We start from the raw sequence: 23,934 nt of genomic DNA on the forward strand, positions 1-23,934 counted from the left end.
ACCCACGCCGGAATGCCGATGGACGGGAGCGTGAGATCACAGACGTCACAGATCTGAAGGCCAGTGTGCTCCGTGACATCATCAGGGGGCGGGTGCCGTCATGGTGCTCCAGAATGGCGAACATCTCGTTCAGGTCCTTAAATAATCCATCACCCACCATCTCTCATGGAACGCCTTTTCTCTCTCTCTTTTCTTTCTCCAGAAAAGCATCCATCCATTGTACGCAAAACATCATGTCGTCCCAACGGCCTCAAGACAGCAACCCCCGCGCCGGAGTCAGGTCGAGCGCCGGCATGACCGGTTCAACGCAGACCCCCGCCAACAAACACCTCGGCCAAGATAAGCCGGGCGTTTTTGACAAGGAAGGAGCGATTGGGAAGCAGTTTACTCGTACGTGTCATCTGACCTGAATCACCTTTTCCTTTTATTTTTTTTTTTTTTTCATTTCGTAGTGTACAGGGGAGCTGACGTGCGTTGGGGAAAGCTGAGGGAGCCTTGGGCGGAGCAGCCCAGGCGATCGGCGGCCCGCTGGATAAGGAGGGGGCGATCGGCAAGCAGTTCACTCCTGAGGGGAGCATTGGAGGCGCAATGCAGGATAAGATGGGGGGGATGAAGAAGCGGTCGAACTAAGGTAATCAGTGTCCGTCGGAGCTGGCAGATGGCTGGCTAGATGTTGACGGTCTTGTACGATAACGTATAGAGGGAACTTTGGGAAGGTCTTGATCGAGTTCGTTCAAGAAAGAAATGGCGTTTCCGGTTGGTCCTCGAATAAGACGTGATTGAATTGGATTGTGTTGATTGCTCCCTTCGACAATCAGACGCCCAAGATCAAGTCCCCGGGCCGCATCTGACGTCCACTTACATGCCTCTAGGCGGGCGAGCTGCCATGGAGCTTGCTGCGATAACGATGCAGAATACCGTACCGTTACATTCGGGATAAGATGCACGTATGGGGTGTATCGCGTGGGGCGGCCGGCGTCATGCTTGCTCCAAACCGATGTTGGCCGAGACCCTGGCTCAGGTCAGGTGACCGAGACCCCCCCGGCAAGCCAAACAGCTTTTCGCTTCTCCTCTTCGCGGCTTGGGCTTGGGGCGCTGCCTCCTTACAACGATCACCACCTCCATCCGTTCCCAGATATCCCGATTATCTCAAAACCCTCGCAACCATCATCCGGGGCCCCTCCCACCCGGCATTCGACTGCCAAGAAATCGTCGAGGCTTTGCTCCACGCAACGCGTTGTGCTGTGTGTTGCCCTCTCGCAGGGTCGTGTCGCCATGTCGACCACGCCCGATGTCGAACCCCCCGCCACCACCACCACCACCACTCCCCCGACGGCGACGACGGCCGCCACCACGGCCACGCCCACGCGAGAACGCAACTCGCTGACCCTCGACCAGCGACGCGCTCTCCGCCGCTGGGCAAGCTCCCAGCCCGTGCGCCCGAGCCACAAGGCGTGCATCGAATGGTTCCAGACGCAATTCAACCAAAGAATCTCGCAGTCGACCGTCTCGCATTCCCTTTCGCCCAAGTACGCCCGCCTCGACAATGACACCCAGCTTTCGGGCTCGCGCCTGCGCTTCGGCAACTGGCCCGACGTAGAGAGGCTGGTTCTGCTCTGGCACCATCAGATGGTCAACCAAGGCAAACAGCCTTCCAACGAAGAGCTCGCCGAAAAGGCAAAGATCATCTTCACCCAGCTGCCGCGCTACAAGGATGAGGAGCCGCCCGAGTTTTCTCCGGGCTGGATTCACCGCTTCAAGAAGCGCTACGGCCTTCTCGTCCGCCGCCAGCGCCAGCGCCGTCCCAGCAACGCCAACACCAACACCGCCGAGGATATTCCCTACCTCGTCGATGCAGTCAATCGCTTCATGAACATCACCCCGGACATCTCGCCCGCCGCCATCCAAGACGTGGTTCAGCGCGTCATCGGCGTCGAGCCCTCGCTGCACATTTGCGCCCGCGTGCGCGATGAAATCGTCCGACAGATGGACGGACGCCAACAGCCAGGAGCGGGAGCTGGTGCCGGAGCGGGACAACAACCCGTCGAGCCCGCCACTCCCCAGCAGCAGCAGCAACAACAACATCACCACCACCAAAACGGCCCTGGTTCGGCCATCCCTGGCAGCGCCGACGCGCCCCCTCTCTACGCAGACGAGGACCCCGAGGTTGTCCTCCAAAACGCCCTCCGCGCTCTCCAGCAGGAAGAAGCCGCCGCCGAAGCCGCCGCCGCCGCCGAGCGCGAGGCCCGCGACCGCGCAGACCGCGGCATGAGCGGAACCGCCGCCTACACGCAGCAGGCGGCCGCCGCCGTGAGCGCCGCGCGGGCCACGAGCACCGGCGCCGCTGGCGCTTCGTCTTCGTCGTCGGCGACCCCTTGCACCCAGGCGCGCTTCGTCCCTGCCACCACCCCCGCCGCCCAGACCGGTCCGGCGGCGCCGGGCGCCGAGGACCTCACGCTCACGCCCATCCCGAGCGGCGCCCCTGTCTCGGCCACGGAACGGCCCGTCCGGTGTCCGTTTTGTCTCAATCAGCGCATGCTGAGGACGATCAAGGAGGCGGTGGAGCACATGTCGACGCATGTGATTGTGTGAGGCGACGGTAGGGGCGTAAAGCAGAGTAGTATCCATGGACGCGCGTGCGGGTTGGCGCGGTGGTTGAAAGCTCCCCGACGGGCCGGGCTTGGCTGGGCGTTTGTTTTTGCTTTGGATGTTTCGGTTGCTTTGGGGTGGTGCTATCGGATCGGTTTCTCTCAACGGCGCTGGCTGCGGCGTATACCCGGGACTGGCATTGGGAAAAAAAAAAAAAAAAAAACAGATGGCTTGCAAAGAAAAAATGAAAAGGGACTTATGAAACCAGGAGCTGGTCGCTCTGTTTTTTTTGCACCGTTCCCATCGATTCGGCAGGGAGAGCACAAGGCGTTCAGGGACGGTCGTCGTGCATGAAAGAGATGTACCATTACGGGTTGTGTCGAGTTATCGAGACGTAACCGTGTTTGTTCTGGCCTTAGCAAATCGAGGGCATAGGATGACGGTTCGATCCGCCACTTGACGTTATTAGTTACAGTATTCAGCGGGTGCTTTTTGCAGCGGAGCACCGGGGCTCCTCGAACGCTTCATAACAAAACACCGGCGACGAGCTCTCTCGCAACCCAAATGGCCTTCAATGCAGGGACCACAAACCATGGGCTCCCAAGCACCCGGAGAGACGGAGAGCCAGTCGATTGGTTGCTTGCACGTACACACACACACACACCGGTTGCACTCAGGACACATCTTTTAGCCACATGAACCTCTCATTGAGTTACCCAAGCCAAAGAGAAAAGGCTCATAACTAACTCCCGAGAAGAAAAAAACAAACACAAGACACTACCGCCGTCCTCCCCATCCCACTCCTATCACCCCCAATACGACCTCTGCCTGGCTATCCTAGACGCACCCACAAGAAGCGCAGAGAAGCCAAGCCTATTGAAGACTTCTCTTCCTTCCCACCCAACCGCCTGTTTTGAAACCCAAGACATACATACATACCCTCGTGCCATGAAGGGGAGAAGGTTTCCATCATCCTCCCTTCCTTCCTCCTCTCCTCGGAAACGTTCGTGTCATCGGAAACGATCATATCCACATCATTTCCTCGATTTCCCCCTCTCATTTCTTTCGGATCACGACAAGAGACAACCCCGCCTTTTGCCCTCCTGTCACTCTCTCCCCGAGAACCTTCCCTGTTCACCCTTCCATCCAGAACTCACACCCCCCAAAAAGCAACAGGAGAAAAAGCGAAAAAAAAAAAAAAAAACACAAGGAGAAAAGGGACTGGTGTGATGATGATTCCCCACGACAACGCTGGCGGTGACATGCCATCGTCCCGTTTATCCATCAGTCGACGTGACCGAGGGAGAGAGGAACGTTCGTAACACGCCCCAGCTTGTCGTCCAGCCCCGACGCGCCATCCGTGTCTATCCATGTCGTTCGTGCCATGCCATCATCGTCACATCACAAAAAGGGGGGGATTGGGTATGTTAGGTAGAAGGGCAGAGACGAAGAAGAACGGACAAGGTCGGGGTATAACGTGACAAAACCGCAAAACTCACATGCCGGAAGAAAAAAGGAAAAAGAAGGCACAAAGATGAAATTCCATGACCCGAAAGCCGGAACCAGAAAGGAAGAAAATGAAAGAAAAATGACCACACCATAGAAGAAAAAAACCTCCAAAAAACACACCTGCTTCCTCCTCGCCCCGGCTGTTCCCCCTTCTTTCCATCTCCCGTTCACACCGTATCAACATACAACAGCAGCTTATCATTCCTCTGCAACGCCATGTCCAAATCATTGTTACTCATCAACGGCGGCTTGTCTCCCGTCGCCTCGTCCTTGTACGACAGCTGAACCTCCTCCGTTGCCGGGATCTTGAGCCGGTCCACGATCCGATCGTACAGGCTCTCAAACGAAATGTCGGCTGGGACCTTGATGGCGATGATGTCGCCGTTGTAGCTAAGCTTGACCTTCATCTGGGAGCCGGCCGTCTGGATGCCGGGCGAGAGGGACGTCTGGGAAGGTTGGGAGAGAGTTGAGACTTGGCGAGACACGGAGGGAGGTTGTTGTGGGCGGCCGGCCGAGGTCGGGCCTCCGAGGTTGCCATAGCCGCTTCCGAGGTTTTGGCGGGAGGACTGGTGAGAGGAGCCATCGCCGGGGGTGTCGGTGGATGACGGGCGCGAGCCGGCCGAAAGATGATACTCCTCCTCGAGCTGGCTCGGGTCGATTTCGTAGTCGCCCTCCCTGGGGCGGAAGAATTGTCGGACGAGATGGCAGCGGGAGATGTAGGCGGGCTGAGCGAGGAGGTTCTTGACGTAGGCATCCAGGTTGTGTCGACGGCCCTCCGTAATGGCGTCGGTCACATAGTTGACGGGCCCGGGCATGTATGGCAAGGTTCGTTGCTTCTTTCCCGTCGTGCCTGCCTCGACAGGGAACTCGGTAAGGAGCGCGATTTGGAAATCATAAAAGTCCTCGTAGTAGCGGGCCAGCTCCCATATCCGCCCGTCTTCCATCTCGGCCTCGATGATGAACCAGTACTTGTCCTCGGCGAAGCAATACCTGGGAATCTTTGCAGAAACAGGTGCGAGTAATTGGCTGCCTTGCGCCGACAAGGGAGCGGTCGGCTGGACTGGCATCTGCTGCGTAGCATAGGCGGGTTGCTGCATTGGCTGCTGTTGTTTGTTGACGTTAGCAAAGAGAGACTTGAAGGAATTGTTGAGGTGAATACTGGGAGCGCGTGGGATCCAGATCACGTTCAAGGGACCGTTGACTCAACGGATCACGGACGGAGGGTCGTAGGTGTGTGGTAGTAACGCGGACTTCTTCCCCCAAGCCCTTGGCTATGGGATGTTGGATGGGTGGGGTGGGGGGCAAGAGGCGCGCGCGCGCGCGCGAGTGAGTGAGAGAGAGAGAGAGTGTGTGTGTGTGTCACTTATCGCCGTATGTCGCTTCTGTTGCGAGCACTCACCATGTTCGAACCAGAGCCCTGGCTCCCTCTGGCGCTGGCCTGTTGGAGACTGAGACGATCCATGCTCTGCTCCAATTGCTGCTGCTGACCGGCAGCGCTGCCCGACTCAAACTTGCCCAACGTGATGCTTGAGTTTTTGTATTCGGCCGCCATCCTCTTCCATTCTTCCACCTTGGGAATGCCCGCCTTGCGAACTGCTTCTTGGGGGTTTTCGACAGGGGTGTTGGTCGCCATATCTCGGATTTCGATGAAGGACACAGGAATCAAACCGGGACCGCCGAGCCTCCCAATGGGTTTTGCGACGAACCACTCGGGATTGGACTGGGCGATGACGATGATGGCCTCTCCGGCCTTGGCCTCAAGCTCGTCCCCCCTTTCAGCATGGAAGTCGTACATGACGACACCATAAACCATGGCGCCGGACTTGCCCTTGCCTCCCGACTTGGAACTCCGCTGGCTTGTCGCCGGCGGCGGCGTCGTCACTGGCGGCGCCTCGCCGTAGCCAGAATCATGGTCGGGGTGCTTGGCAGAGCGAGCAGTGTCGGGTTGCGATTGGCCGCTGTCGCGTTCGTTGCGCCCGAGAGCCTGGAAGTACGAAACCGGGACCAGACCGCGGGCGTCTGGTACCGCGGGGTTGCAGGCCTCGTACCATTCGGGATCGTTCTCGCGGCCGATGACGTGGAAGAAGTCGCCGCGCGAAAAGCTCAGCTCTTGCGGGGTCTGTGCGGTGTAGTCGTAGAGTGCCCGGATGACCTAAGCCGACAGCCAAACCATCAGCTTCATCATGTTTGCGTCATCGTGTGGTTGTGGAGGCACGTGAGTCAACAGCGGGAGCACACACCTTTTTCGGCGGGACAATCGCGACTGCGGATTTCTGAGGAATGCTGATCTGAGGCCTGCCCTTTTCCTCGCTTTTGATGGACCGCCTCCCTATCCGTAGGCCCTTGAAGACACGCATTCTCGTTAGCAACTGCTCTTGACCTCCTTCCGCGGTGAACGGTCAGGTTCGTAGCCATATCCATGGAAATGGAAAGCGGGAAAAAAGGTCGCCGATGCTTGTGTTGCCAGAACGATGTCTGTGTGTGTAGCAACGCTCCGTCGCCGAAGGCAGGCAAGAGCTGAAGCAAAGCAGCCGTTGCCTGGTGCTGGCGCTGCGTTTGCCCTCCCCGCAACGCAACCCCATGTGATGGAGCGAACCGCAACGAAACGGATACGTTGGCTGGGACACGCAGCCAACCAGAACCACGTACCTTCATGATGTTTGCCGAGGCCTCTCAGGACCGATCGATTCCGCAAACGATAGGGGCCAAAATCGAAAGAAAAAAAAAAAAAGAAAAAAATCGACAAGATCGTGCGCTGTTTGCTACGGCCGACAAGTTCGGCGTCGCACCGAGCTCGTTATCGGACGGATCCCGGCGGATCGGTCTAACGAGTCGAACTATTTATTGGATTTCGGTGCGGTCGTGGAAAATCGCGATGGCCTCTTGTGTTCTTCTCCGGGGGTGCTGATGATTTTGGCCGATGACGGGTGGCTCAATCTGGGGCGTGGCTGCTGATTCGAGATGTTGGTTGTGTATGGTTTAGGGAAAAGTCGACGACGACGTTGGTTTCGTTGTCGGATGTTGGCTCATATGCGGGCGATTTTGGAGGCCGGTGGAGCTGGGACGCTGACTCCCTCCCTCCCGTCTGACTGACTGCTTGCGTGTGCTGCAGGAGAAGGGTCCGCCCAGCTTTGGCCTCTGTTGTGGCCACTCCTCCTGCGTGTTGCTTTTGCGCTTTGTTGTGGCACAAGCCCTCTCGAGAAGCAAGACGCACCTCTCCCGGTCGTGAGATGAGCTGCCGCTTTGTCTTGTGTGTTCGCCTGCGCTGACGCTCGTGAGTCGGGATTGCCGTCAAGGCCGGCAGAAGAAAATCGAGTTGCAACAACGTCGACAATGGGGGGTTGCGCAAAGTGTGGGCGGCGGGGAGAGGCGCCGAGCAGGGGCAGTGATCCAAGCTTAAAGCCGGTGTCTCTAAAAGGGAGGGGGAGGGTAACGTTAACTATCGGAGGGGACACGATGGGCAAGCCGACGAGTCACACAACAACGCAACCCTGGGGATCTGAGCTGGGTCTGGGGTGAAAAGACGCAAAGTCGACGAAATGGAGGGGCAGCTTTGGCCAAGGCAGCACCCAGGATTGGTGCGGGCCGGCTCTCTCCCATCCATGGAGAAAATGGACAGGGGCCCCATGCACACTCAAGTCCTGGCCCAGGCCCACTTCCAGATGGTTCCGCTTTGTCACGGGACATGGACGGAGGGGTGTCGTGTCGCTATTCTGGGGGATTCCGACAAGCCTTTGCCAACCCGAACTTCAGATGCCCGCCAGTCGTGGCTGCAAACTTGACCTCCGCCCAGGCATTCCATGTAGCCCTATGGCCCTCGGTAAGACGCGCGGCGCTCGGGTCTGGTCTGCTCAGCAGGCCTTTGACGATAACTAGGTATCTGGCTGAGCCTCTCTGGCGCTTATCTGCTGCTCAGCGTTGTCGCACGCCGGGCGCTAGTTTGTCACCAGCCAGCAGCGGCACCACTGGATCAGCTCCAACAGGCTCCCCAGCCATGCATCTCCGGGGTCGAATTTTCCAGACAGTCCGATCCATCGATTCATACATGTCAAAGGACCCACGATTGGGGGGGCGGTGGTAGGCTATGAGAGCAGCGCCAGGCAATCAAGGAGCCGGACCTACCTACCTGGATGATGCAGCCGGGTCCGGGATGCTTCACACAACCCCAAGTTTATGCGGCACAGGGCAACATGCTTCTGGCCTCTGTATTACACAGCATTTCAGATGGGCGTTGGAGCCCGCTCTTCCACGGAACCTGGGATTCGACCAACGTCCTGCTGTCCTCATCATGGCATCACTCGCCAACGCTCGGTCATAGGTCCTGAAGCCGTGTCTGCCGGTACAATTCTCGACTGCTGCTTGAAACAAAGCGTTCAAAAGGGCTACTGCCTCTTGGAAAATGGCGTTGCCGGAAGACGATGCAAATAGCCGGCCCTCGGGGATCACATGAAGGCAGCCCCTGGGCACCTGCATCCCGTAGCCTCCTCGGCACTGGAGATCACCGTGTCTTCTCGAACACAGCACCCATGTGCTGTGTGTGCTGCGCATGAACCAGCGGCCCGTTGCCTGAACCAATGCCAAGATGGCCGTCCCAGGTCATGTAACAGTCAAGCAAGCGTGCTTTCTTTTGGCAAACCATTCACTATATCCCGAGAGTCGCCATTGCGGTGCTGCTGTGGGAGGTCGCACCGGAAGATTGGTATGCTTGAGCGAGCCGTGCCATTCGCTGACCACGGCGGCGACCGATGGGATGAGGAGTTGGATTCTTTCTTGCTTTTCCGCACCGCCGCAAAGCTGTACCTCTCAGGGGGCGACAGTTCCGCAGCACATTGGCGCTTCAGGGGAGGCAACGCTCAGTCTCTGCGCAGGGAAAGAAGGTACTCTCGTCTAGATGCGCTGCAGTCTTTTGTGTTTCCAAAGCTGCCTTGGTTTCTGTGTAAGCCCCGCAAACATTACTTACATAGTATTCTTCAGCGGGGGACCACAGCTCAGCCATGATAACAACGTGTTGTTGGGCGAGAGGATGAGCGCGGGCTCTTCAGCTCACGGAGAACAGTGGCGAAGGGATCAATGTTTCGACTGCTACCTTGAAATCTCTCCAATACCTGTGTTCTTCTCTGGCGATGGCATGCACAGTATGCGTACTTACCCCCTGTCGTCGAGAACCCCACCATGCTTGGATGACGTCGGCGAAGAACCCCCCCATACTATACTATACACACCCTCCATGCCATTTCTCAATCCCAGATTTCACCTCCAGCACGCTCACACCGCAACCCGACCAACCCACATCCAGTCCGTCCATGCACCCTACCTAATGTAAGGTACAACACAACACCTTATCTAAACCTCCTCCGCAAACCCTTTCGCATCGTTGGCCTATCCCATTGGAACCCTCCCGGCCTGCCCCCCCGCCTCGGATCCATGCCCTCCCGGATCCGGCAGCCCGCTCGCCCACCCATCCATCGGGGCCCCCGTGGATGAAACCGGGGCCTGAAACAAACCCCGCCGTCCACCGCTGTTCGGCGCTACGGCATGCCTGCAAAAAGATATTTTCCCTTGTTTTGCTACCTCAGCATGCATTGAGCATCGGACGAGGCAGGCTGGACAGAGGCGGTGCGAGATGTGTTGGTAGCGGTGTGGTTCCTAAAAAAAACGGAGACTCGAGGCTGTGCTTTCGCATGTCCAAGCAAGAAAGAAAGGAGGAAAAAAAAGCACAACCCAGGAGGGACAGACAACCAGAACGCATCCCCGGCCTTTAAGACCTCTTCAATGTGTGTGGGCGCGCGCGCGCATGTGTGTGTGATAGGGGGCTCGACTGCAACCGACCACCTGCCTCCTTACCCAACCTAGGTAGGAGGGTCCTGTGTACGCAGTAGGGCAAGGACCTCGAGAGCTCCAAGACCAAGCAGCGAATCCCTTGTACAAACCCTATCCGAGGTTCATGCAATCCAACCTACCAAGATAGTTATCTTCTCCACGCGACCAGTGGGGGGGATGTTTGGTTACATCCAGCGCCATGTGTCTTGGTCACGGCACTTGCGACGATCTCTGGGTCTCGCCTCTTCTTCCCCCGACTCTGACGGACCGCAGGAGAAAAATTCACCCAACGTCCTTGTGATGCATGACGTGGGCATCAGTGCAGCAGCTGAACATCAGAATATGCAGGAACAAGATGACGAGCTGCAGGGTTGACGCACCATCTCAGACCCTACAGTCTCAGATTCCATCTGTAGTTTGCAACCATGGGCGGCGCATGTGTCACCTCTGCTGGACAAACCCTTCGCTCAACTCACCCCTCCCAAGCATTGCTAAGAAACACGGTATTTACCTAGACCAGCCAGGCAGACCGAGGATGAAGATGGATTCAACAAGGTAATGCATGATTCAGTTGTTCTACGGAAGGTACCCAATTTAAATGATACTACATGAAGATGGGATGATCCTGCCGTGACCATTCAACTCCAAACTCCAGAATCCCGACCTATTCTAAGCTTATCCCCAAGCAACAAGCCACCTGGTTACGCCACCGTGCGCCGTGATTCAGCGCTGGACCGCTCGCGGCCCGTTGAACATGTAACTCGGGGAGAGAGAGAGTGTGTGTGAGAGAGAGAGAGGGAGGGAGGGAGAGAGAAAGAAGAGAGGGTCAGTATCGTCGCCCATCAGAAGGTGAAAAAAAATCGTGTCAGGAGAGCGGGTTCGGCTTCAGTGTCTCGGTGGCCGTTGGTGACTCCCGAAACGATAGAGCCACTTGTGGCTGCCGCTTGATGGCGACTACCGTCAAGCGCCATCGGGAGGTTGACCCGGTCAGAGCAGGTAATGGCGGGCACGCTCCTCGTGACAGATTGCTTGGGTTGGGGCGACGCTTTTCCCGCGGGACCGATGACATGACAGCACACCCACTGCCTCGTTGGCACACTGGCGAATACGTGGCAGTTCTGTCAAGCCTCGATGAGCGGATGGCTGCTCGGATTCCGGGAGAGCACCGGTTCGGAAACCGGGTGGCGAATGGAAACCAAAAACCGGACCAGGGAAAGAACTCGACAACGGTGAAGGGCAGAACAACAATGTACGACGAATGGAGGAAACGGAGAGGGAAAAGTGATGCGACGGGACGATGCAGGATGAGGTGTCCGGGGGTGAAGCTCATATTTGCCCCTTGATGTCGACGCGGGAGAAGGCTTTGGCGCGAGGGCCTTCGAACCGGTTGCCAGCTTTGGCAGTCAAAAACATGATGGAGCCATTCCGGTCCTCGAGCAGGTCCTGGCCGCCATGGTCGAGGATGAACTGCGCCGCCTCGACGTCGCTCTCAAAGTAGAGCTCCTCAGTCACGAAGCGCAACGGGACATCTTGCTTGTATCTGAAGGCCGGCTGTTAGCACGCGTTCCAGCAACGACGGGAACCGGGGAACACTTACGCCTTGCAAATGTTGCAGAGGGCATGGAGACGCTCCCTCCCGACAAACATGTCCATGAGGTAGGCGCCCATGTTGGGGGTGTCGTTGTAGAGCTGGAAAAAGCGGTGATAGTTGCCCAAGGCCAGGGCGGAGCGCACGTCAAGGGCGTGCTTGATGGCCTTGTCCTTCTTCTCTGCTGCAGTTAGATCCGCCAGGGCGTTATTCAGCTCTGTGCGATTCGCGGTGTGAATGTAGTACAGGATTCGGTACGCCTTGAACTCGTTGGGCTTGCCCTTGAGACCCAGCTTGTACAGCGCCTTGAGCTGGGTCTGGCACTGATTATACTCACCAAGATCCCCCTTCTCCAAGGCAATTCGGGCGTGGATTTCGTAGACCTCGACGGTAAAGTCGTCGCGGACGCGCTGCACTGTGAGATCCTGCCGCATGGACTTGAACTGGTCGCAGATGTACGCGTAGTTCTGGTCCTTCTTCCACCTCTTCTTGAGCAGTTCCAGCGTCTGCCGCAGAACGTGCGGAGGGCGCACCTGGGACGGCTTCGGCGCCGACGTCAACCGAAGGTAGCGCTTCTCCAGGTCTTGGCAGGTGCCAACCACCGGTCCGGCCGAAGGCGGCGGCGTATCCTCGCGGTACGTCTTGTACTCCCCCTCGTTACGCTTCTGGCGCTTGTCCGCGCGGCTGAACTTACTGCTTGGCTTGAGAGGCTCGTCGGGTATCTGGCGTCGGTCGTTCGCAAAGCTCACGCGGTCCTGCAGACGGCCAGCTCCGGTTCGCCACGGAGGGGTTGTCGAGGACGAGTCCGCGGGTGCCGTGTCGTTCACGTCCCAAGACTTGCGCTTCTTGGCTGTCGGACCCTCGGCCGGTGCCGGAGTTTCTGGCTTTGACGGGTGAGAGAACAGCGCACGCTGACGCTCGTTGCGGATCATCTGCTGGGGAAGCGGCACCGAGTCCCAGTCAAGGGTGTACATGACGCCGCTTTCTTTGGCATGAGTGATGGTTTCTTTCAGCTTTGCTTCCATTTCGGCTCTTGTCACGGTCGAATCGAGGTTGGCAGGCATGAAAGCACGCTGGACATATCGGCGAACCGAGTCTGGCCAGTCGATCTTGGTGTTTTGTTGCTCTTGGGCGGCGGACGGCGGAGGGTTCGGGTTTGATGCTGGATTAGTTGCGCTGGGCATAGCAGGAGGGGCAGGGCCGTAAGCATGCGTGACGGGGTAGGAGGGTTGCGGGACAGCGTAGGGCTGGCCGAAGGACTGTCGGACTTGGACCGGGGTGTAGGCCGGGGCTGCGCGCGCCAACGTCAGCGGTGGCCCCAGAGCTAAGCCTGAGCTTGAGATATCCCGGGAGAACCTACCAGAGTAGGTGGTGGCATGGGCCGTCGATGGCGCCGGTCCGCCCGGAGGCGGAGCAGCCGCTGGCCACGTCGGCATCATGTTGTCGTTGTTTCGGAGGGGCGGGAAGAAAGCTGGGAAGGGCCGGTTTGATGGGAAAAACAAGGGGCCTGGGGGAGGGAGTCGGTGCAGTCACCACGATAGAACAGCGCGAGGTTCTATATGAGAGCGGGGGGTTGATGTGAAGAACGGATTGACGCAAGGCGTGCGGCGAGTTGATTTGGAAATTCGTAAGTGGAGGGAGGGAGGGAAACGGTGCAGCGCCCAATGGCACGTGAGGAGGGCCCTTACTTATGTAATCGCTCACAGGGTTCTTCCTGTTCTTGGGCGTTTGCGCGTCGCGTCGTCGAGTCGTGACTCGCACGGCCCATTTCACACTGTCCAAACTGTAATTTACCCAATAGGTAAGGTAAGGTAAGCGCCGTACAGGAAACGAAACGTTACCGGTATCGCCCTGCCGCTTTACGTCAACCGCGCGACCCCGTGGAATGCCGTCCGTCTGTTGCTGTCGTTGGGGAAGCAGCATGCTTTCCACCCCCTTTTTGTGATAGCCTCCCACTCCTCGTTCATGATGCGGGACAACCCCCAACTATGACGGATGTTCTTAAAGCAGCTCGACCTGACAACCGCTCTGCGGCCCTCCTATCTTCCCGACGAAGACCTTCTCTTTGTCCAGGACAACGTGGGGTTGTATGAGGGGTAAGTTTGCGGTGTGGCCATCGGCTGTCGGCGCTCTCCAGCGTCCGTCCCAAGCGACGGCTACATGCTTCCAAGGTAGAAAACAAAACAGGCTGACTCATTGCCGTCAAGAAAGTTCAAGCTCCCCAATCACCAGAACGGTCAGGTCTACCTGACATCGCATCGGATATGCTATGTGGACAAGGCCGAGCCAAGGAAGTACTCGGTCGCCTTAGACCTGAAGGATGTTGAGCGCTTCGAGTTCTATGTATGCCATCTTTCGGCTCTGCCTTTGCCGTTCGCGGTCGCTGATGTTCGGGATTTTGCTTCTCAGGGCGGCTTCCTCAAATCGTCGGCCAAGATCACCCTGGTGCCCAAGGCCGTAAAGCGCAGTTCCCTTCGCTCGCCAGGCCTGACCGGGAGCCCATCGCGGAGTGCTACGGCGTCGCCCGTTCACCACCCTGACGGGCCGGTCCGAGGATCGACCGCCAACGCCCTGCCTGCCACCGCGGCAACATGGGTCTGCACCATCTGCACCTTCGCCAACCCGGTACCGTCCAACTTCGATCCCACCACGGCTAGCGTGCACACGCCTCTTCCACCATGCCTTGCGTGCGGGATCAAGCCGACCCTGACGCACGTCCTCAAGGCTGCCATCTCCACCGCTGCGAGCAGGCAATCCGGGGCTCCGGCACTCCAGACGCCGCTGCCTGTCCGGCCCCCGCCAGCATCCGGCCTCTCCTCCGGGGCCGATCGCCCGCAGGACTCACCCGGGCATACGGATCCAGATGCGTCGTTCCAGTGTCCCCGCTGCACCTTTCTGAACCACCCATCTCTCCTCTCTTGCGAGATGTGTGGCGGGCCGCTGATCTCGAACGATCTCCCGACCGAGCTCACGCAGCGCGGCCGCCCGGTCACGGCATCGCCCGGCCCTGTCCTCAACCCCCTGAGCTCGCTCCCTGTGGGCACGGAGAACCTAGAGAGCATCAAGCTCTCGTTCCGCGGCGGCGGCGAGAAGATCTTTTACGAGAGGCTCAAGGGCGCCATGACGCAACGGAAATGGCTGCTCCAGAATGCGCCTCCCATCCCGAAGGCCTCGCGCCCGGGCGATGCGTTGCTGGACGGCTCCGGCGCCGGATCCGGATCCGGAACCCCGTCGGGCCAGCCGTCTCGTCCCAAGATTGGCGGCATTGCGGGTCTCGAGCACCACAGCCAAGCCATGCGCAAGAACAATGAGATGGTGATTGGCAGCGCCTTTGAGGATCTCGAGGCGCTCATGGCATCGGCCAAGGAAATCATCGCGCTCGCCGAGACGTTCGCTCGACAGGTCAAGGGCGCGTCAGGCGGGTCGAGCGCCAGCGAAAACGCGCTTCTGGCCGACTCGTTCAGCCAGCTGGGGCTGATCACGACCAAGGACATTGTCGGCAGCAAGAGCGGCGACAGCGACTCGCTGTACCTGTCGGAGCTATCCCGCACGCTGGCCGAGTTCCTCACCGACGACCGGCGCGGCGTGCTCCGCAAAGCCGGCGGCATCATCTCGCTCGTCGACCTCTGGGCCATGTTCAACCGGGCGCGCGGCGGCGTTGAGCTCGTGAGCCCGGCCGACTTTGAGAAGGCGGCCAACCTGTGGGAGAAGCTCAACCTTCCGGTGCGGCTGCGCACCTTCAAGTCGGGCGTCAAGGTGGTGCAGGCCCGCGACAGGACCGACGAAACCACCATCAAGGCGCTGCTGGCGTGGATGCGGGATCTGCACGAGTTCCCGCCTGAGCGGGAGGTGCCGTGGGACTGGCGCAGGTTTGGCCGTGGCGTCACGGCGAGGGATGTCGCCGAGCGGTTTGGGTGGAGTATCGGCGTGGCCGAGGAAGAGCTCGAGATGGCCGAGGAGAAGGGCGTGCTGTGTCGCGAGGAGGGTATCGAAGGGCTGAAGTTCTGGGAGAACTTCATCGACACGGGCGAGGGGAAGAGATACAAGGACGAGAAAACGTTGGAGAGCGAGAGGATGATGCGGGTATTGAAGGAATCCGGAATGATCTAGCCCATGAGAGTGTACGGGAGCATAATGTTTTGGAGCCGACCGGCTTGATCGTTGCATAGACCGTGAAAGATAGAGTCGAGATTCTATACCCGGCCCGTAACTCTCGTCTTGTTTTCTCTCGGTTCCCACGTCGTGCCTGCATCGTTCAAGATGCCCTCTCGCTCTGCGATATGGCCCGGCGTGACAGGCCGAAATCCGCAGGCAGCTGGCTTTCGTAGCCCTTAGCATCCGGCATACCCTAGCCAGTCCTGCAGAACTCTCGCCGCCGTGCTTACGGCTTGGTTTCTTCGCGCACAATCCCAACATCCCCGCTCCTCCGCCCGTTCCTTCTGCCCCGCCTGGGTCGTTGTAGAGATGCAAGCCCCTATGCATGCGACAGGGCGCTCAGGAGTTGGGGAGAGATGACCTTAAGGAGGGGGGTTCGATGCCGAGCGGAAGGCACAGCGTTCAGATCACGCATGGTGAAGCTGAGTTTGGCACTTGGGACCGACGAGATTTGTCAAGTTCCCTTCTGCAACCGGGCCTTCGAGCCTTTTCAGACTCACGTTCTACGGGCTCACGGACACCCAACACGTCGCACATTTGCTGTCTCTCGCCCGGTGATTGGCCTTGTTCAATGTCTTCCGGGCTCTTTTTCTCGTGAGGGCCGGAGGATTATGCCACACTCGGTTCCATGATCGAATATGAAGCAAAGGTCCTCCGGTGTACCACGACAAGGGCGCGGAAGAGAGAATGTTGCCGAAAAACGGAGGAGAGATGGCGCAGGAAGGATGGTGACCGAAGAGAGCATGAACCTCATAGTATGCTCCAAAGGAGAACAATGATCCGAAGGGGTGGCTGGCTCTGGAAGGTTACAAACGAAACCAAGGGGATAGACAGGGGCCTTCATTCGGCGCCTGGCTGTCCATTGGCGCGCAGACGCGTGAGAAGGATGGTGTGATTCGATGAGGGGTATCGATGAGAAGAAGGATTTGCACGCTCTCATTGAATGCGTCTATACATGTACACGGGGATCGGAGGATCCCAGCGCCGCCCCTCGTCTTCCAACCTCTCCAAGGCTTAGTGAGATCCTTACTTCTTCTGCTCTTGCTGGTTCTGCTCCAGGAACTTCCTGCACGGGGGTGTCAGCTATGCGCATGTTTGGGAACCAAGGCGTCGAGGAAATTTTTTTTTTTTTTTTGGGGGGGGGGGGGGGTGGGAAGAACGCACTTGATGAAGTCAGCCTCGTCGGGGCTCGAGGCGTTGATCGGGGGGGTCGCCGGCTTCGCCTTGCTGCTGCCGCCGCTGAGGCCGAGGTAAGCGCCGCCGAAGATGGTGCCGAGGACGCCCATGGCCAGCTGGAGCACCGGTTTTGTCAGTCATTGCCGGGCAATGGCTCGCATTTCCTCAATGTGGTCGAGGGTCTTCCTACGAAGGGGGGGGGGGGGGGGGGGGCGCACGTATTGAGAAGCAACCTGGGTGCCGAGAATCTTGTACGTCTGACCCATTTTGACGGAAAAGCCGTGAGACTTTAGGATTGAGGCGACGAGCGGTGGTGGGTTGGCGGGCGCAAACTGGAACGCTTCAAGGACGGTGGGTGTGTCTGTCAAGCAGAAGCTCCGAGACGCCAAAAAGATCGCAGATGTTGCGGGCTTCGGTTGGTCCCGTTCCGAAGTTTAGCCGGCGCCCAGGCAGGGCAGGCCGGGGCCACCCACACCCACGCCTGCAGCGCCGGAGGGTGGGCCCGGAACGCCAAGAGCCCCGAGGGCCGGCCCCAGCTACGTCATTGACCCGCAATCCCCCCAAAAGAACGCCAGAGATGACGACGGGGAGGAACTCGAGATAAAGCGCTGCTTTGGAACAAGCGAAACCAGCCCCCTACTTTGAGGCTTTCGATCATCGAGTTCGAGGTGCGCCCAATCCTATCGCAGCCACTCAAGCCTTGCTTCCTTGGCCTGGCTATTGTTCTCACGATCGGATCGCCCGAGAATACCCGAGCAGCTCCCCCAAGGGTCCTTGCGAGCTTCTCCTGGTCCAACACCACACTGGCCCCTCTATCACGGCATACCTAAGCTCGATTCTCGCGCGTAACCATGTGGCCCTGGAGCAGCGGTTCGGATAAGCCTGCGGGCCCCTCAGCGGTCCCAGGCGGAGCGTCTCAACAGCAGAGGCCAGAGGCAACCCCAAGCAAAGTTCCTGACCAGACCAAGCTCCCACCCCGGCTCAAGGAGCTCGTCGACAAGCAAGATAGCGAAGAAAACATTTTTGACGAGGTCTTTGAGGGATAGTATGTCAATGCGTTCTTGACTTGCGATTTTGAACGGCTCCAGGATTCTCACCTCCCATCATCTGACCCGATCAGCGCTCCCCCCTCGACCGACTCCAACGTCCGCTACGCCGCCTACGCTGCGCGATTCCGCACCATCCTCCTCTCCGCCCACCGCTATGTCGCCTACACCTCCGACATTGGCGAATCCTTCCGGCCCGTAGCCCATCCGTGGCTCGTCCGCGGCGCCTACGGCGTTTCCTGGGCCTACATCCTCGGCGACGTCGGCTACGAGGGCTACAAGGCCTACCTGCACAACCAGCGGGTCTTGAACCCCCGCCTCGAGCTTTCGTCGCGCCAGCAGCGCATCTTGGGCCTGGACGCTGCCGAGCCGAGCTCCGAGCCCCTCCCTGCCGCGGCCGCCGCGGCCGAGGGGGCTCTCCGCGCCATCCCCCCGCTCGAGGACTACCGCACCGTCATGGTGCAGCGCGCCATCTTCCAGAGCGTAGCCAGCATGGGCCTGCCGGCGTTTACGATCCACAGCATCGTCAAGCACAGCGGGCGCGCCATGAAGGGCGTCAAGAACGCGGCGCTGCGGACGTGGGGGCCGATTGGGCTGGGGCTGTCGGTGGTGCCGTTCCTGCCGCGCATCTTTGACAGGCCGGTTGAGAACGCGGTCGAGTGGGCGTTCCATAAGGGCTTCGAGGCGTACGGCGGGCACGAGGCGGTAGGCGATGCGCCGCTGATCGGGAGGGAGAGGCAGCTCAGCGAACGGCCCAAGGAGAAGAAGGACTGAGCGGCCCGAAGCACGGAAACCCCCCATGGGCGTTGGTGGACTACGCGTGTTTGCCATGTAGGTAAATAGCTCCCTCCGCATGTACGGACAATGCGCTCGTCTTTGAAACCAATGATCCGGTATGCAACAACAACATGCTGGCCCAAGCCCGCGGGCACCCCGACGCGAGAAACTCCCATCTATCCCAGAACGCCACGCCGAAAAGCCCAACCGCGATGCCGAAACACGCAAACAAAACCCCCCCCCTTCGACACGTTTCCCCGGGACCCTACAGATCGATCAAATCCGGGGGAGGTCCGACGCCCCTCAACAAAACCACCGTGTTGCCGCTCTGCAAGACATCCCCGACCACCTCGTTAAACTCCAACAACCTCCCTCCTTCCACATGAAACACCCTCAGCCTGTCCTCCTCCGCGTCGGACTGGTTGTTGAGATTGGGAACCTGCAGGCTCTTGGCCGCGGCGTCGAGCAGCTTGCCCACCTTCCAGTCGCGCGAGTAAAAGAAGTCGCCCTTGGGGATCTTGGACCGCGTCGTTGTCGCCTCGGCCTCGACGTACAGATAGACGCGCTTCTCGGGCGGCAGCTTGGCGTCGCCCTTGGCCGTCTTTTTGAGCGCGTTGACGGCGACGAGCCGGGCGGCGTTGGACTGCTTCTTGGCGCCGCCGACCGACGCCGAGGCCGACGCCAGCGAGTCCTTGGCCTTCTGCTTCTTGGCCAGGCCCCAGAGCCGGAACCTCTCGAGGGCGCTCCTCGCGCCCTCGGCCGCGGCGCTCGCCGCCTCGGCCGCGCTCGTCGCCCGCGCCCCGATCGGCGGCTTGTTGGCGCAGTCGTGGTCCTCGCACAGGCGGTGCTTGAGGCAGTAGGCGCGGTTGCACCTGTCGCAGTGCACGCCCGGGTTCAGGCTCGTCCCGACGGTGGTCTTGCAGTCGTCGGCGGCGCAGGGGCGGGGCCGGTGGCCGGTGACGGGGTCGCGCATGCGGTGGCCGGCCCCGGCGCCCTGGCGCGCCAGCTCGGCCTCGCGCTTGCGCGCCGCCCACGCGCCCTTGTTGGCGCAGGCGTGGCCGTCCTCGGTGCGGTGCTCGAGGCAGAAGGTCTGGTTGCAGGACTGGCAGCGGAAGGGGAGGAAGTCGAGCTGGTTGCAGTAGGCGTACTGGCAGTGGGAGCCGACGAGCGACGCGTCGGTGCCCCGGCTGTCGACGGCGGCGGTCGGCATTTTGACGTAGGAGGTTTCTTCTCCTTCGGGAGAGTTGGAATTGGGAGACGCCATGTTGAGAAGAGGGCGGGGGAGGGGGGAGGCCGCAGGAGGGTCGAGGAAGGGTTTATAATACCAACGAGAAATGCGAATGAATGGTGTCCCGAAGCCAAATGAAGGGGTGGGGCGAGATGTACGCAGTATGTACAAGTAATGTAGGGATACGCCCGTTGCGTAAGCGACGCAGGGGCTGTTCTTTGTTCTTGCTGGGACCGACGAGGCTGACGAGGCGGCTGACCAAGCGAAGGAAGCCAGCCGACGTGGTGTTTGGGTACCTGATGATGGATGCGCCCCCCCCCCCCCCCCCCTTCGTGGTGAACTAGAACGATCTGGAAGTGACACCGACAGCCCGGCAAGCTTGGGTGGGGCCCAGGGGGGCGATCGACGCCTTAGCGGCTTGGCATTGCGGGGTCTCCATTTCCGCAGATTGTAATGTACTGTATACCGAGAGCTTCTCGAAATGAACATGGAACGTTACCGTAACGGGGTATCAATGACATGACGCGGTCGACATCGGTTTCGCCCCCCCCTTCAAACCTTCCATCCAACCCGTCGTCGACGTGCTCCACGCAGGATGCATCACCACCGCGCACCGCCTTCCCATCACGATGCCTCCGTTCGTTCCGCGCAAGCGTGTCCGCGATGATACGGACGAGGCGGGTCAGGCGCCCAACAAGAAGCCGCCTGGCTTAGCGCCGCCGCGCAAGGCCACGCTCTTTGACGATCTCGACGCGAGCTCGACGCCCCGGTCGTCCACCCGGAACGGATCGTCGGTGCTCCAGATCGAGGACAGCCAGGATGACGCGAGCTCCCTGACGTCCCTGTCGGATGCCGATTTTGAGGACGTGCCTGCCGCCCAGGGCCAGCAGGCTTCCGAGCCCCAAGACGAGGACGAGGACGACGATGAAGACGAGGACATGGTCTTTGAGGATGTGCCCACGTCGGCGGTCCCTTCGAACGTCCCGGCCCCTTCGGGCGATCTGGAGCTGGTTCTGATCCCGGATACCCGGATCTCGCTGGTCAATGCTCTCGGAAAGAAAGGTCCGACGAAGCTGGAGCGCCAGATACGGATCTCCACGCACTGCGCCCATGTGCAATTTCTCCTCTGGCACAACGCCCTCCGGAACGCGTGGCTGTGCGACCCGCTCCTTCAAGGGATCTTGCTCTCCCATCTCCCGCCCAGGCTCTGGGCCGAAGCGGAGAGGTGGAGGAAGGCCAGCGGCCTGGAAGCGCCCGAGACGGGTCGCGCAGGCACGTCCAAGACGGACCGCAAAGGGAAAGGCAAGGCCGCAGCTCGCGCGACCCGCTCGTCGCGGGACTGGAGCGAGGCGTCCCAACGTCTCGAGGCCGGCGCCGTCGACATGAGCCACGGCGACCCCCTCTTCCGGTTGATGAAGTACCTTGCGGCGTGGTGGAAGCAGCGGTTTCGCGTCACCGCTCCCGGGTTGCGAAAATGGGGCTACATGACGCTGGAGCGGTTGGACCGCCTGACCAAGGCGTTCAAGCAGGAGGGCCACGATCAAGAGAGGTTCGGCGAGCGCATCCCGCATCTCGACGCGTTCTACGCATGCGCGCAGGAGTGCGCCGGCAGCCGGGACGTCGGGGCTCAGCTCTTCACCGCGCTCCTGAGGGCGCTGGGTCTCGAAGCGCGCATGGTTGCCAACCTGCAGCCGCTCGGCTTTGGGTGGACGAAGCTGGAGGAGGCGGACCCTGAGAAACCGGGCAGCGCTGCGAGCCAGGCGCTCAGGGAGCCGCCGCCCGATGCTCCCCAGAAGCCCAAGCCGCAGGCCAAGCAGACCAAGGCCAAGCCGGCAAAGACCCGGCCGACGCGGCAAAGCACCAGAGCTCGGCCGGACGAGTCCGATTCCGGACTGGCCGCTGACGACAGCGACAGCGACGAGGATCTCGCCATCGAGGTCCCCCAGGCGCCACAAAAACGAGGCAAAGCGTATGACGCAGACCTCGAGTTCCCCCACTACTGGACCGAGGTGCTGTCGCCCGTGACCAACAGGTATCTGGCGGTTGACGCGGTTGTCAAGGGGGTGGTTGCGACCAACCGCGAGCTCGTCGAGTCCCTGGAGCCCCGGGGAGGCAAGGCTGACAGGGCCAAGCAAGTCATGGCCTACGTCGTCGCGCACTCCCAGGACGGCACGGCCAAGGACGTGACCGTCCGTTATCTCAAGCGGCAGATGCTGCCTGGGAGGACCAAGGGGATGCGCATCCCGGTCGAAAAGGTTCCCGTGTACGATCGCCATGGCAACGTCAAGCGTCATCACCAGCACGACTGTACGCGCCCCGCCTTGCTCGCATCTTGTCTCGTCCAGAGCATGGCCGCTGACGATGTCGCAGGGTTCAAAACCGTCATGAAGGGTTACAGCCGAGGAGGCCAACAGCACCCCGCCACCGAGGCCGACCAACAGGAGGATGCCACCGACTTGAAGCCCGCGGTGATGGAGCGGAAAGAGGTAAAAGAGGGAGAGGAAACCCTCCAGTACTACAAGCAGTCCAAGGAATTCGTGCTCGCGCGCCACCTCAGGCGCGAGGAGGCGCTCCTCCCGACAGCCAAGCCGGTCAAGATGTTCAAGAACAAGGGCAAAAAGAGCGAGGAAGAGCCCGTCTACCTGCGCAAAGACGTGGTGCAGGTCAAGAGCGCCGAGACTTGTACGCATCTCCTCGTGTCTTGTCCGCCCCATCATTTGCACCCGCTGACACGGGAACCCCCCGCACGCAGGGCATAAACAGGGCCGAGCCCCCCTCCCCGGCGTCGAGCCGCTCAAGCGCGTGCCGTACCGAGCGGCAACCACCAACCGACGGCGCGAAATCGCCGAGGCCGAGGCCGCCACCGGCGAAAAGGTCCTCCAGGGCCTGTACAGCTTCGACCAGACCGACTGGATCATCCCGCCTCCCATCCAGGACGGCATCATCCCCAAGAACGAGTACGGCAACATTGATCTCTTTGTCGAGCACATGTGCCCCGAGGGCGCGGTGCACGTGCCCTACCGCGGGGCCATGCGCGTGGCCAAGAGGCTCGGGATCGACTACGCCGAGGCGGTGGTGGACTTTGAGTTTGGCCACCGCATGGCGGTGCCGGTGATCCAGGGGGTGGTGATTGCCGAGGAGCACTACGAGAGGGTCATGGAGGAGCTGCGGAAGGACGAGGAAGAGAGGAAGAGGAAGGAGGACGACAAGAGGAGGAAGGTGGCGCTGGGGATGTGGAGGAAGTTCATGATGGGGCTGAGGATCGTGGAGAGGATCCGGCTGGAGTACGGCCAGGTCGAAGCGGGAGTCGATGTGTTTGGTAGAGGGGGAGGGGGCCTGCCGGCGGAACCCCAAGACCCGGGGGATGACCAAGACATGGCGGGTGGGTTCCTGCCCGAGGGGTGCGAGGAGGAGGCGGAGGAGCAGCCCGCGCATGTGAGATCGGGCTTCTTCCCTGTCGTGGACGACGAGGACGAGGATGCGGGCGAGAGCGCGCTTGAAGTCGACCACGGCGAGGAGGCAGAGGAGGCAGAGCAGGCAGTTGCTGCTGCCGCCGTGGAACCAACGACGTCGGCGATGAGCAGCCGACCGAAACGCAAGGCGGCGGCGCGGGCCAAGGGCACGTCGTCAAGGAGGAGGAGCACGAGGAGAAGAGGACGGGCCGGAGCATCCTCGAGCGAAGAAGACGAGGCGGGTGATGATGATGAGAAGGAGGACGGTGACAACCTCGATGAGAACGCGTCTGAATAGCCTGGCCGGGCGAAGGGCGTGTTCGCTCTTCTCGGCTCGCGAACCAAGGGTAGGACAAGGGGCCGGCCAGAGACTTCTCCAGGCCGAAGGCTGCTCTGCAGCGCCTTTGCAGAAAATGCCCCCTTAGACGTTGGACGAGAGGCCGGCTGCTCCCCGTGGACGATGGGCCGCATGCCAACGGTTTTCCTTCTTTCCAGACATTTGGAGGCCTTTCTTGGCGTGATGCGATGCTGCGTTGCTGAAGTTCTCCTCGGACCCGACCATCTAACAATCTGCCTGCCCTGCCACGTCGAAAT

At 60.2% G+C, this 23,934-nt stretch overlaps 9 protein-coding genes across 9 annotated transcripts; 5 read left to right on the forward strand and 4 right to left on the reverse strand.

Annotated features, from left to right (window-relative positions):
* Positions 1-233: 233 nt before the first annotated feature.
* Positions 234-630, forward strand: VTJ83DRAFT_4550 (uncharacterized protein; the record flags this gene model as incomplete). The annotated part of the gene is made up of 2 exons (XM_071011052.1): positions 234-390; positions 485-630. The coding sequence occupies 2 exons, from the start codon at positions 234-236 to the stop codon at positions 628-630; spliced, it is 303 nt and encodes a 100-aa protein (XP_070866000.1).
* A 645-nt stretch (positions 631-1,275) lies between these two features.
* VTJ83DRAFT_4551 (uncharacterized protein) lies at positions 1,276-2,592 on the forward strand (the record flags this gene model as incomplete). Its single annotated transcript, XM_071011053.1, has 1 exon — positions 1,276-2,592. The coding sequence occupies one exon, from the start codon at positions 1,276-1,278 to the stop codon at positions 2,590-2,592; it is 1,317 nt and encodes a 438-aa protein (XP_070866001.1).
* Positions 2,593-4,265: 1,673 nt separating this feature from the next.
* Positions 4,266-6,753, reverse strand: VTJ83DRAFT_4552 (uncharacterized protein; the record flags this gene model as incomplete). Its single annotated transcript, XM_071011054.1, has 4 exons — positions 4,266-5,201; positions 5,498-6,250; positions 6,339-6,440; positions 6,748-6,753. The coding sequence occupies 4 exons, from the start codon at positions 6,751-6,753 to the stop codon at positions 4,266-4,268; spliced, it is 1,797 nt and encodes a 598-aa protein (XP_070866002.1).
* A 4,491-nt stretch (positions 6,754-11,244) lies between these two features.
* On the reverse strand, positions 11,245-12,945 carry VTJ83DRAFT_4553 (uncharacterized protein; the record flags this gene model as incomplete). The annotated part of the gene is made up of 3 exons (XM_071011055.1): positions 11,245-11,458; positions 11,516-12,797; positions 12,867-12,945. 3 exons carry the CDS (start codon positions 12,943-12,945, stop codon positions 11,245-11,247), a joined length of 1,575 nt encoding a protein of 524 aa, XP_070866003.1.
* Positions 12,946-13,501: 556 nt separating this feature from the next.
* On the forward strand, positions 13,502-15,616 carry VTJ83DRAFT_4554 (uncharacterized protein; the record flags this gene model as incomplete). Its single annotated transcript, XM_071011056.1, has 3 exons — positions 13,502-13,602; positions 13,714-13,849; positions 13,916-15,616. The coding sequence occupies 3 exons, from the start codon at positions 13,502-13,504 to the stop codon at positions 15,614-15,616; spliced, it is 1,938 nt and encodes a 645-aa protein (XP_070866004.1).
* Positions 15,617-16,687: 1,071 nt separating this feature from the next.
* Positions 16,688-17,103, reverse strand: VTJ83DRAFT_4555 (uncharacterized protein; the record flags this gene model as incomplete). Its single annotated transcript, XM_071011057.1, has 3 exons — positions 16,688-16,727; positions 16,826-16,953; positions 17,056-17,103. The coding sequence occupies 3 exons, from the start codon at positions 17,101-17,103 to the stop codon at positions 16,688-16,690; spliced, it is 216 nt and encodes a 71-aa protein (XP_070866005.1).
* A 585-nt stretch (positions 17,104-17,688) lies between these two features.
* On the forward strand, positions 17,689-18,657 carry VTJ83DRAFT_4556 (uncharacterized protein; the record flags this gene model as incomplete). The annotated part of the gene is made up of 2 exons (XM_071011058.1): positions 17,689-17,882; positions 17,958-18,657. 2 exons carry the CDS (start codon positions 17,689-17,691, stop codon positions 18,655-18,657), a joined length of 894 nt encoding a protein of 297 aa, XP_070866006.1.
* Positions 18,658-18,925: 268 nt separating this feature from the next.
* VTJ83DRAFT_4557 (uncharacterized protein) lies at positions 18,926-19,870 on the reverse strand (the record flags this gene model as incomplete). The annotated part of the gene is made up of 1 exon (XM_071011059.1): positions 18,926-19,870. The coding sequence occupies one exon, from the start codon at positions 19,868-19,870 to the stop codon at positions 18,926-18,928; it is 945 nt and encodes a 314-aa protein (XP_070866007.1).
* A 647-nt stretch (positions 19,871-20,517) lies between these two features.
* VTJ83DRAFT_4558 (uncharacterized protein) lies at positions 20,518-23,638 on the forward strand (the record flags this gene model as incomplete). Its single annotated transcript, XM_071011060.1, has 3 exons — positions 20,518-22,195; positions 22,259-22,570; positions 22,641-23,638. The coding sequence occupies 3 exons, from the start codon at positions 20,518-20,520 to the stop codon at positions 23,636-23,638; spliced, it is 2,988 nt and encodes a 995-aa protein (XP_070866008.1).
* Positions 23,639-23,934: the final 296 nt, after the last annotated feature.

The sequence above is a fragment of the Remersonia thermophila genome, chromosome 4 (genome assembly GCF_042764415.1).
Source record: "Remersonia thermophila strain ATCC 22073 chromosome 4, whole genome shotgun sequence".
In the NCBI taxonomy this organism is placed as follows: domain Eukaryota; kingdom Fungi; phylum Ascomycota; class Sordariomycetes; order Sordariales; family Chaetomiaceae; genus Remersonia; species Remersonia thermophila.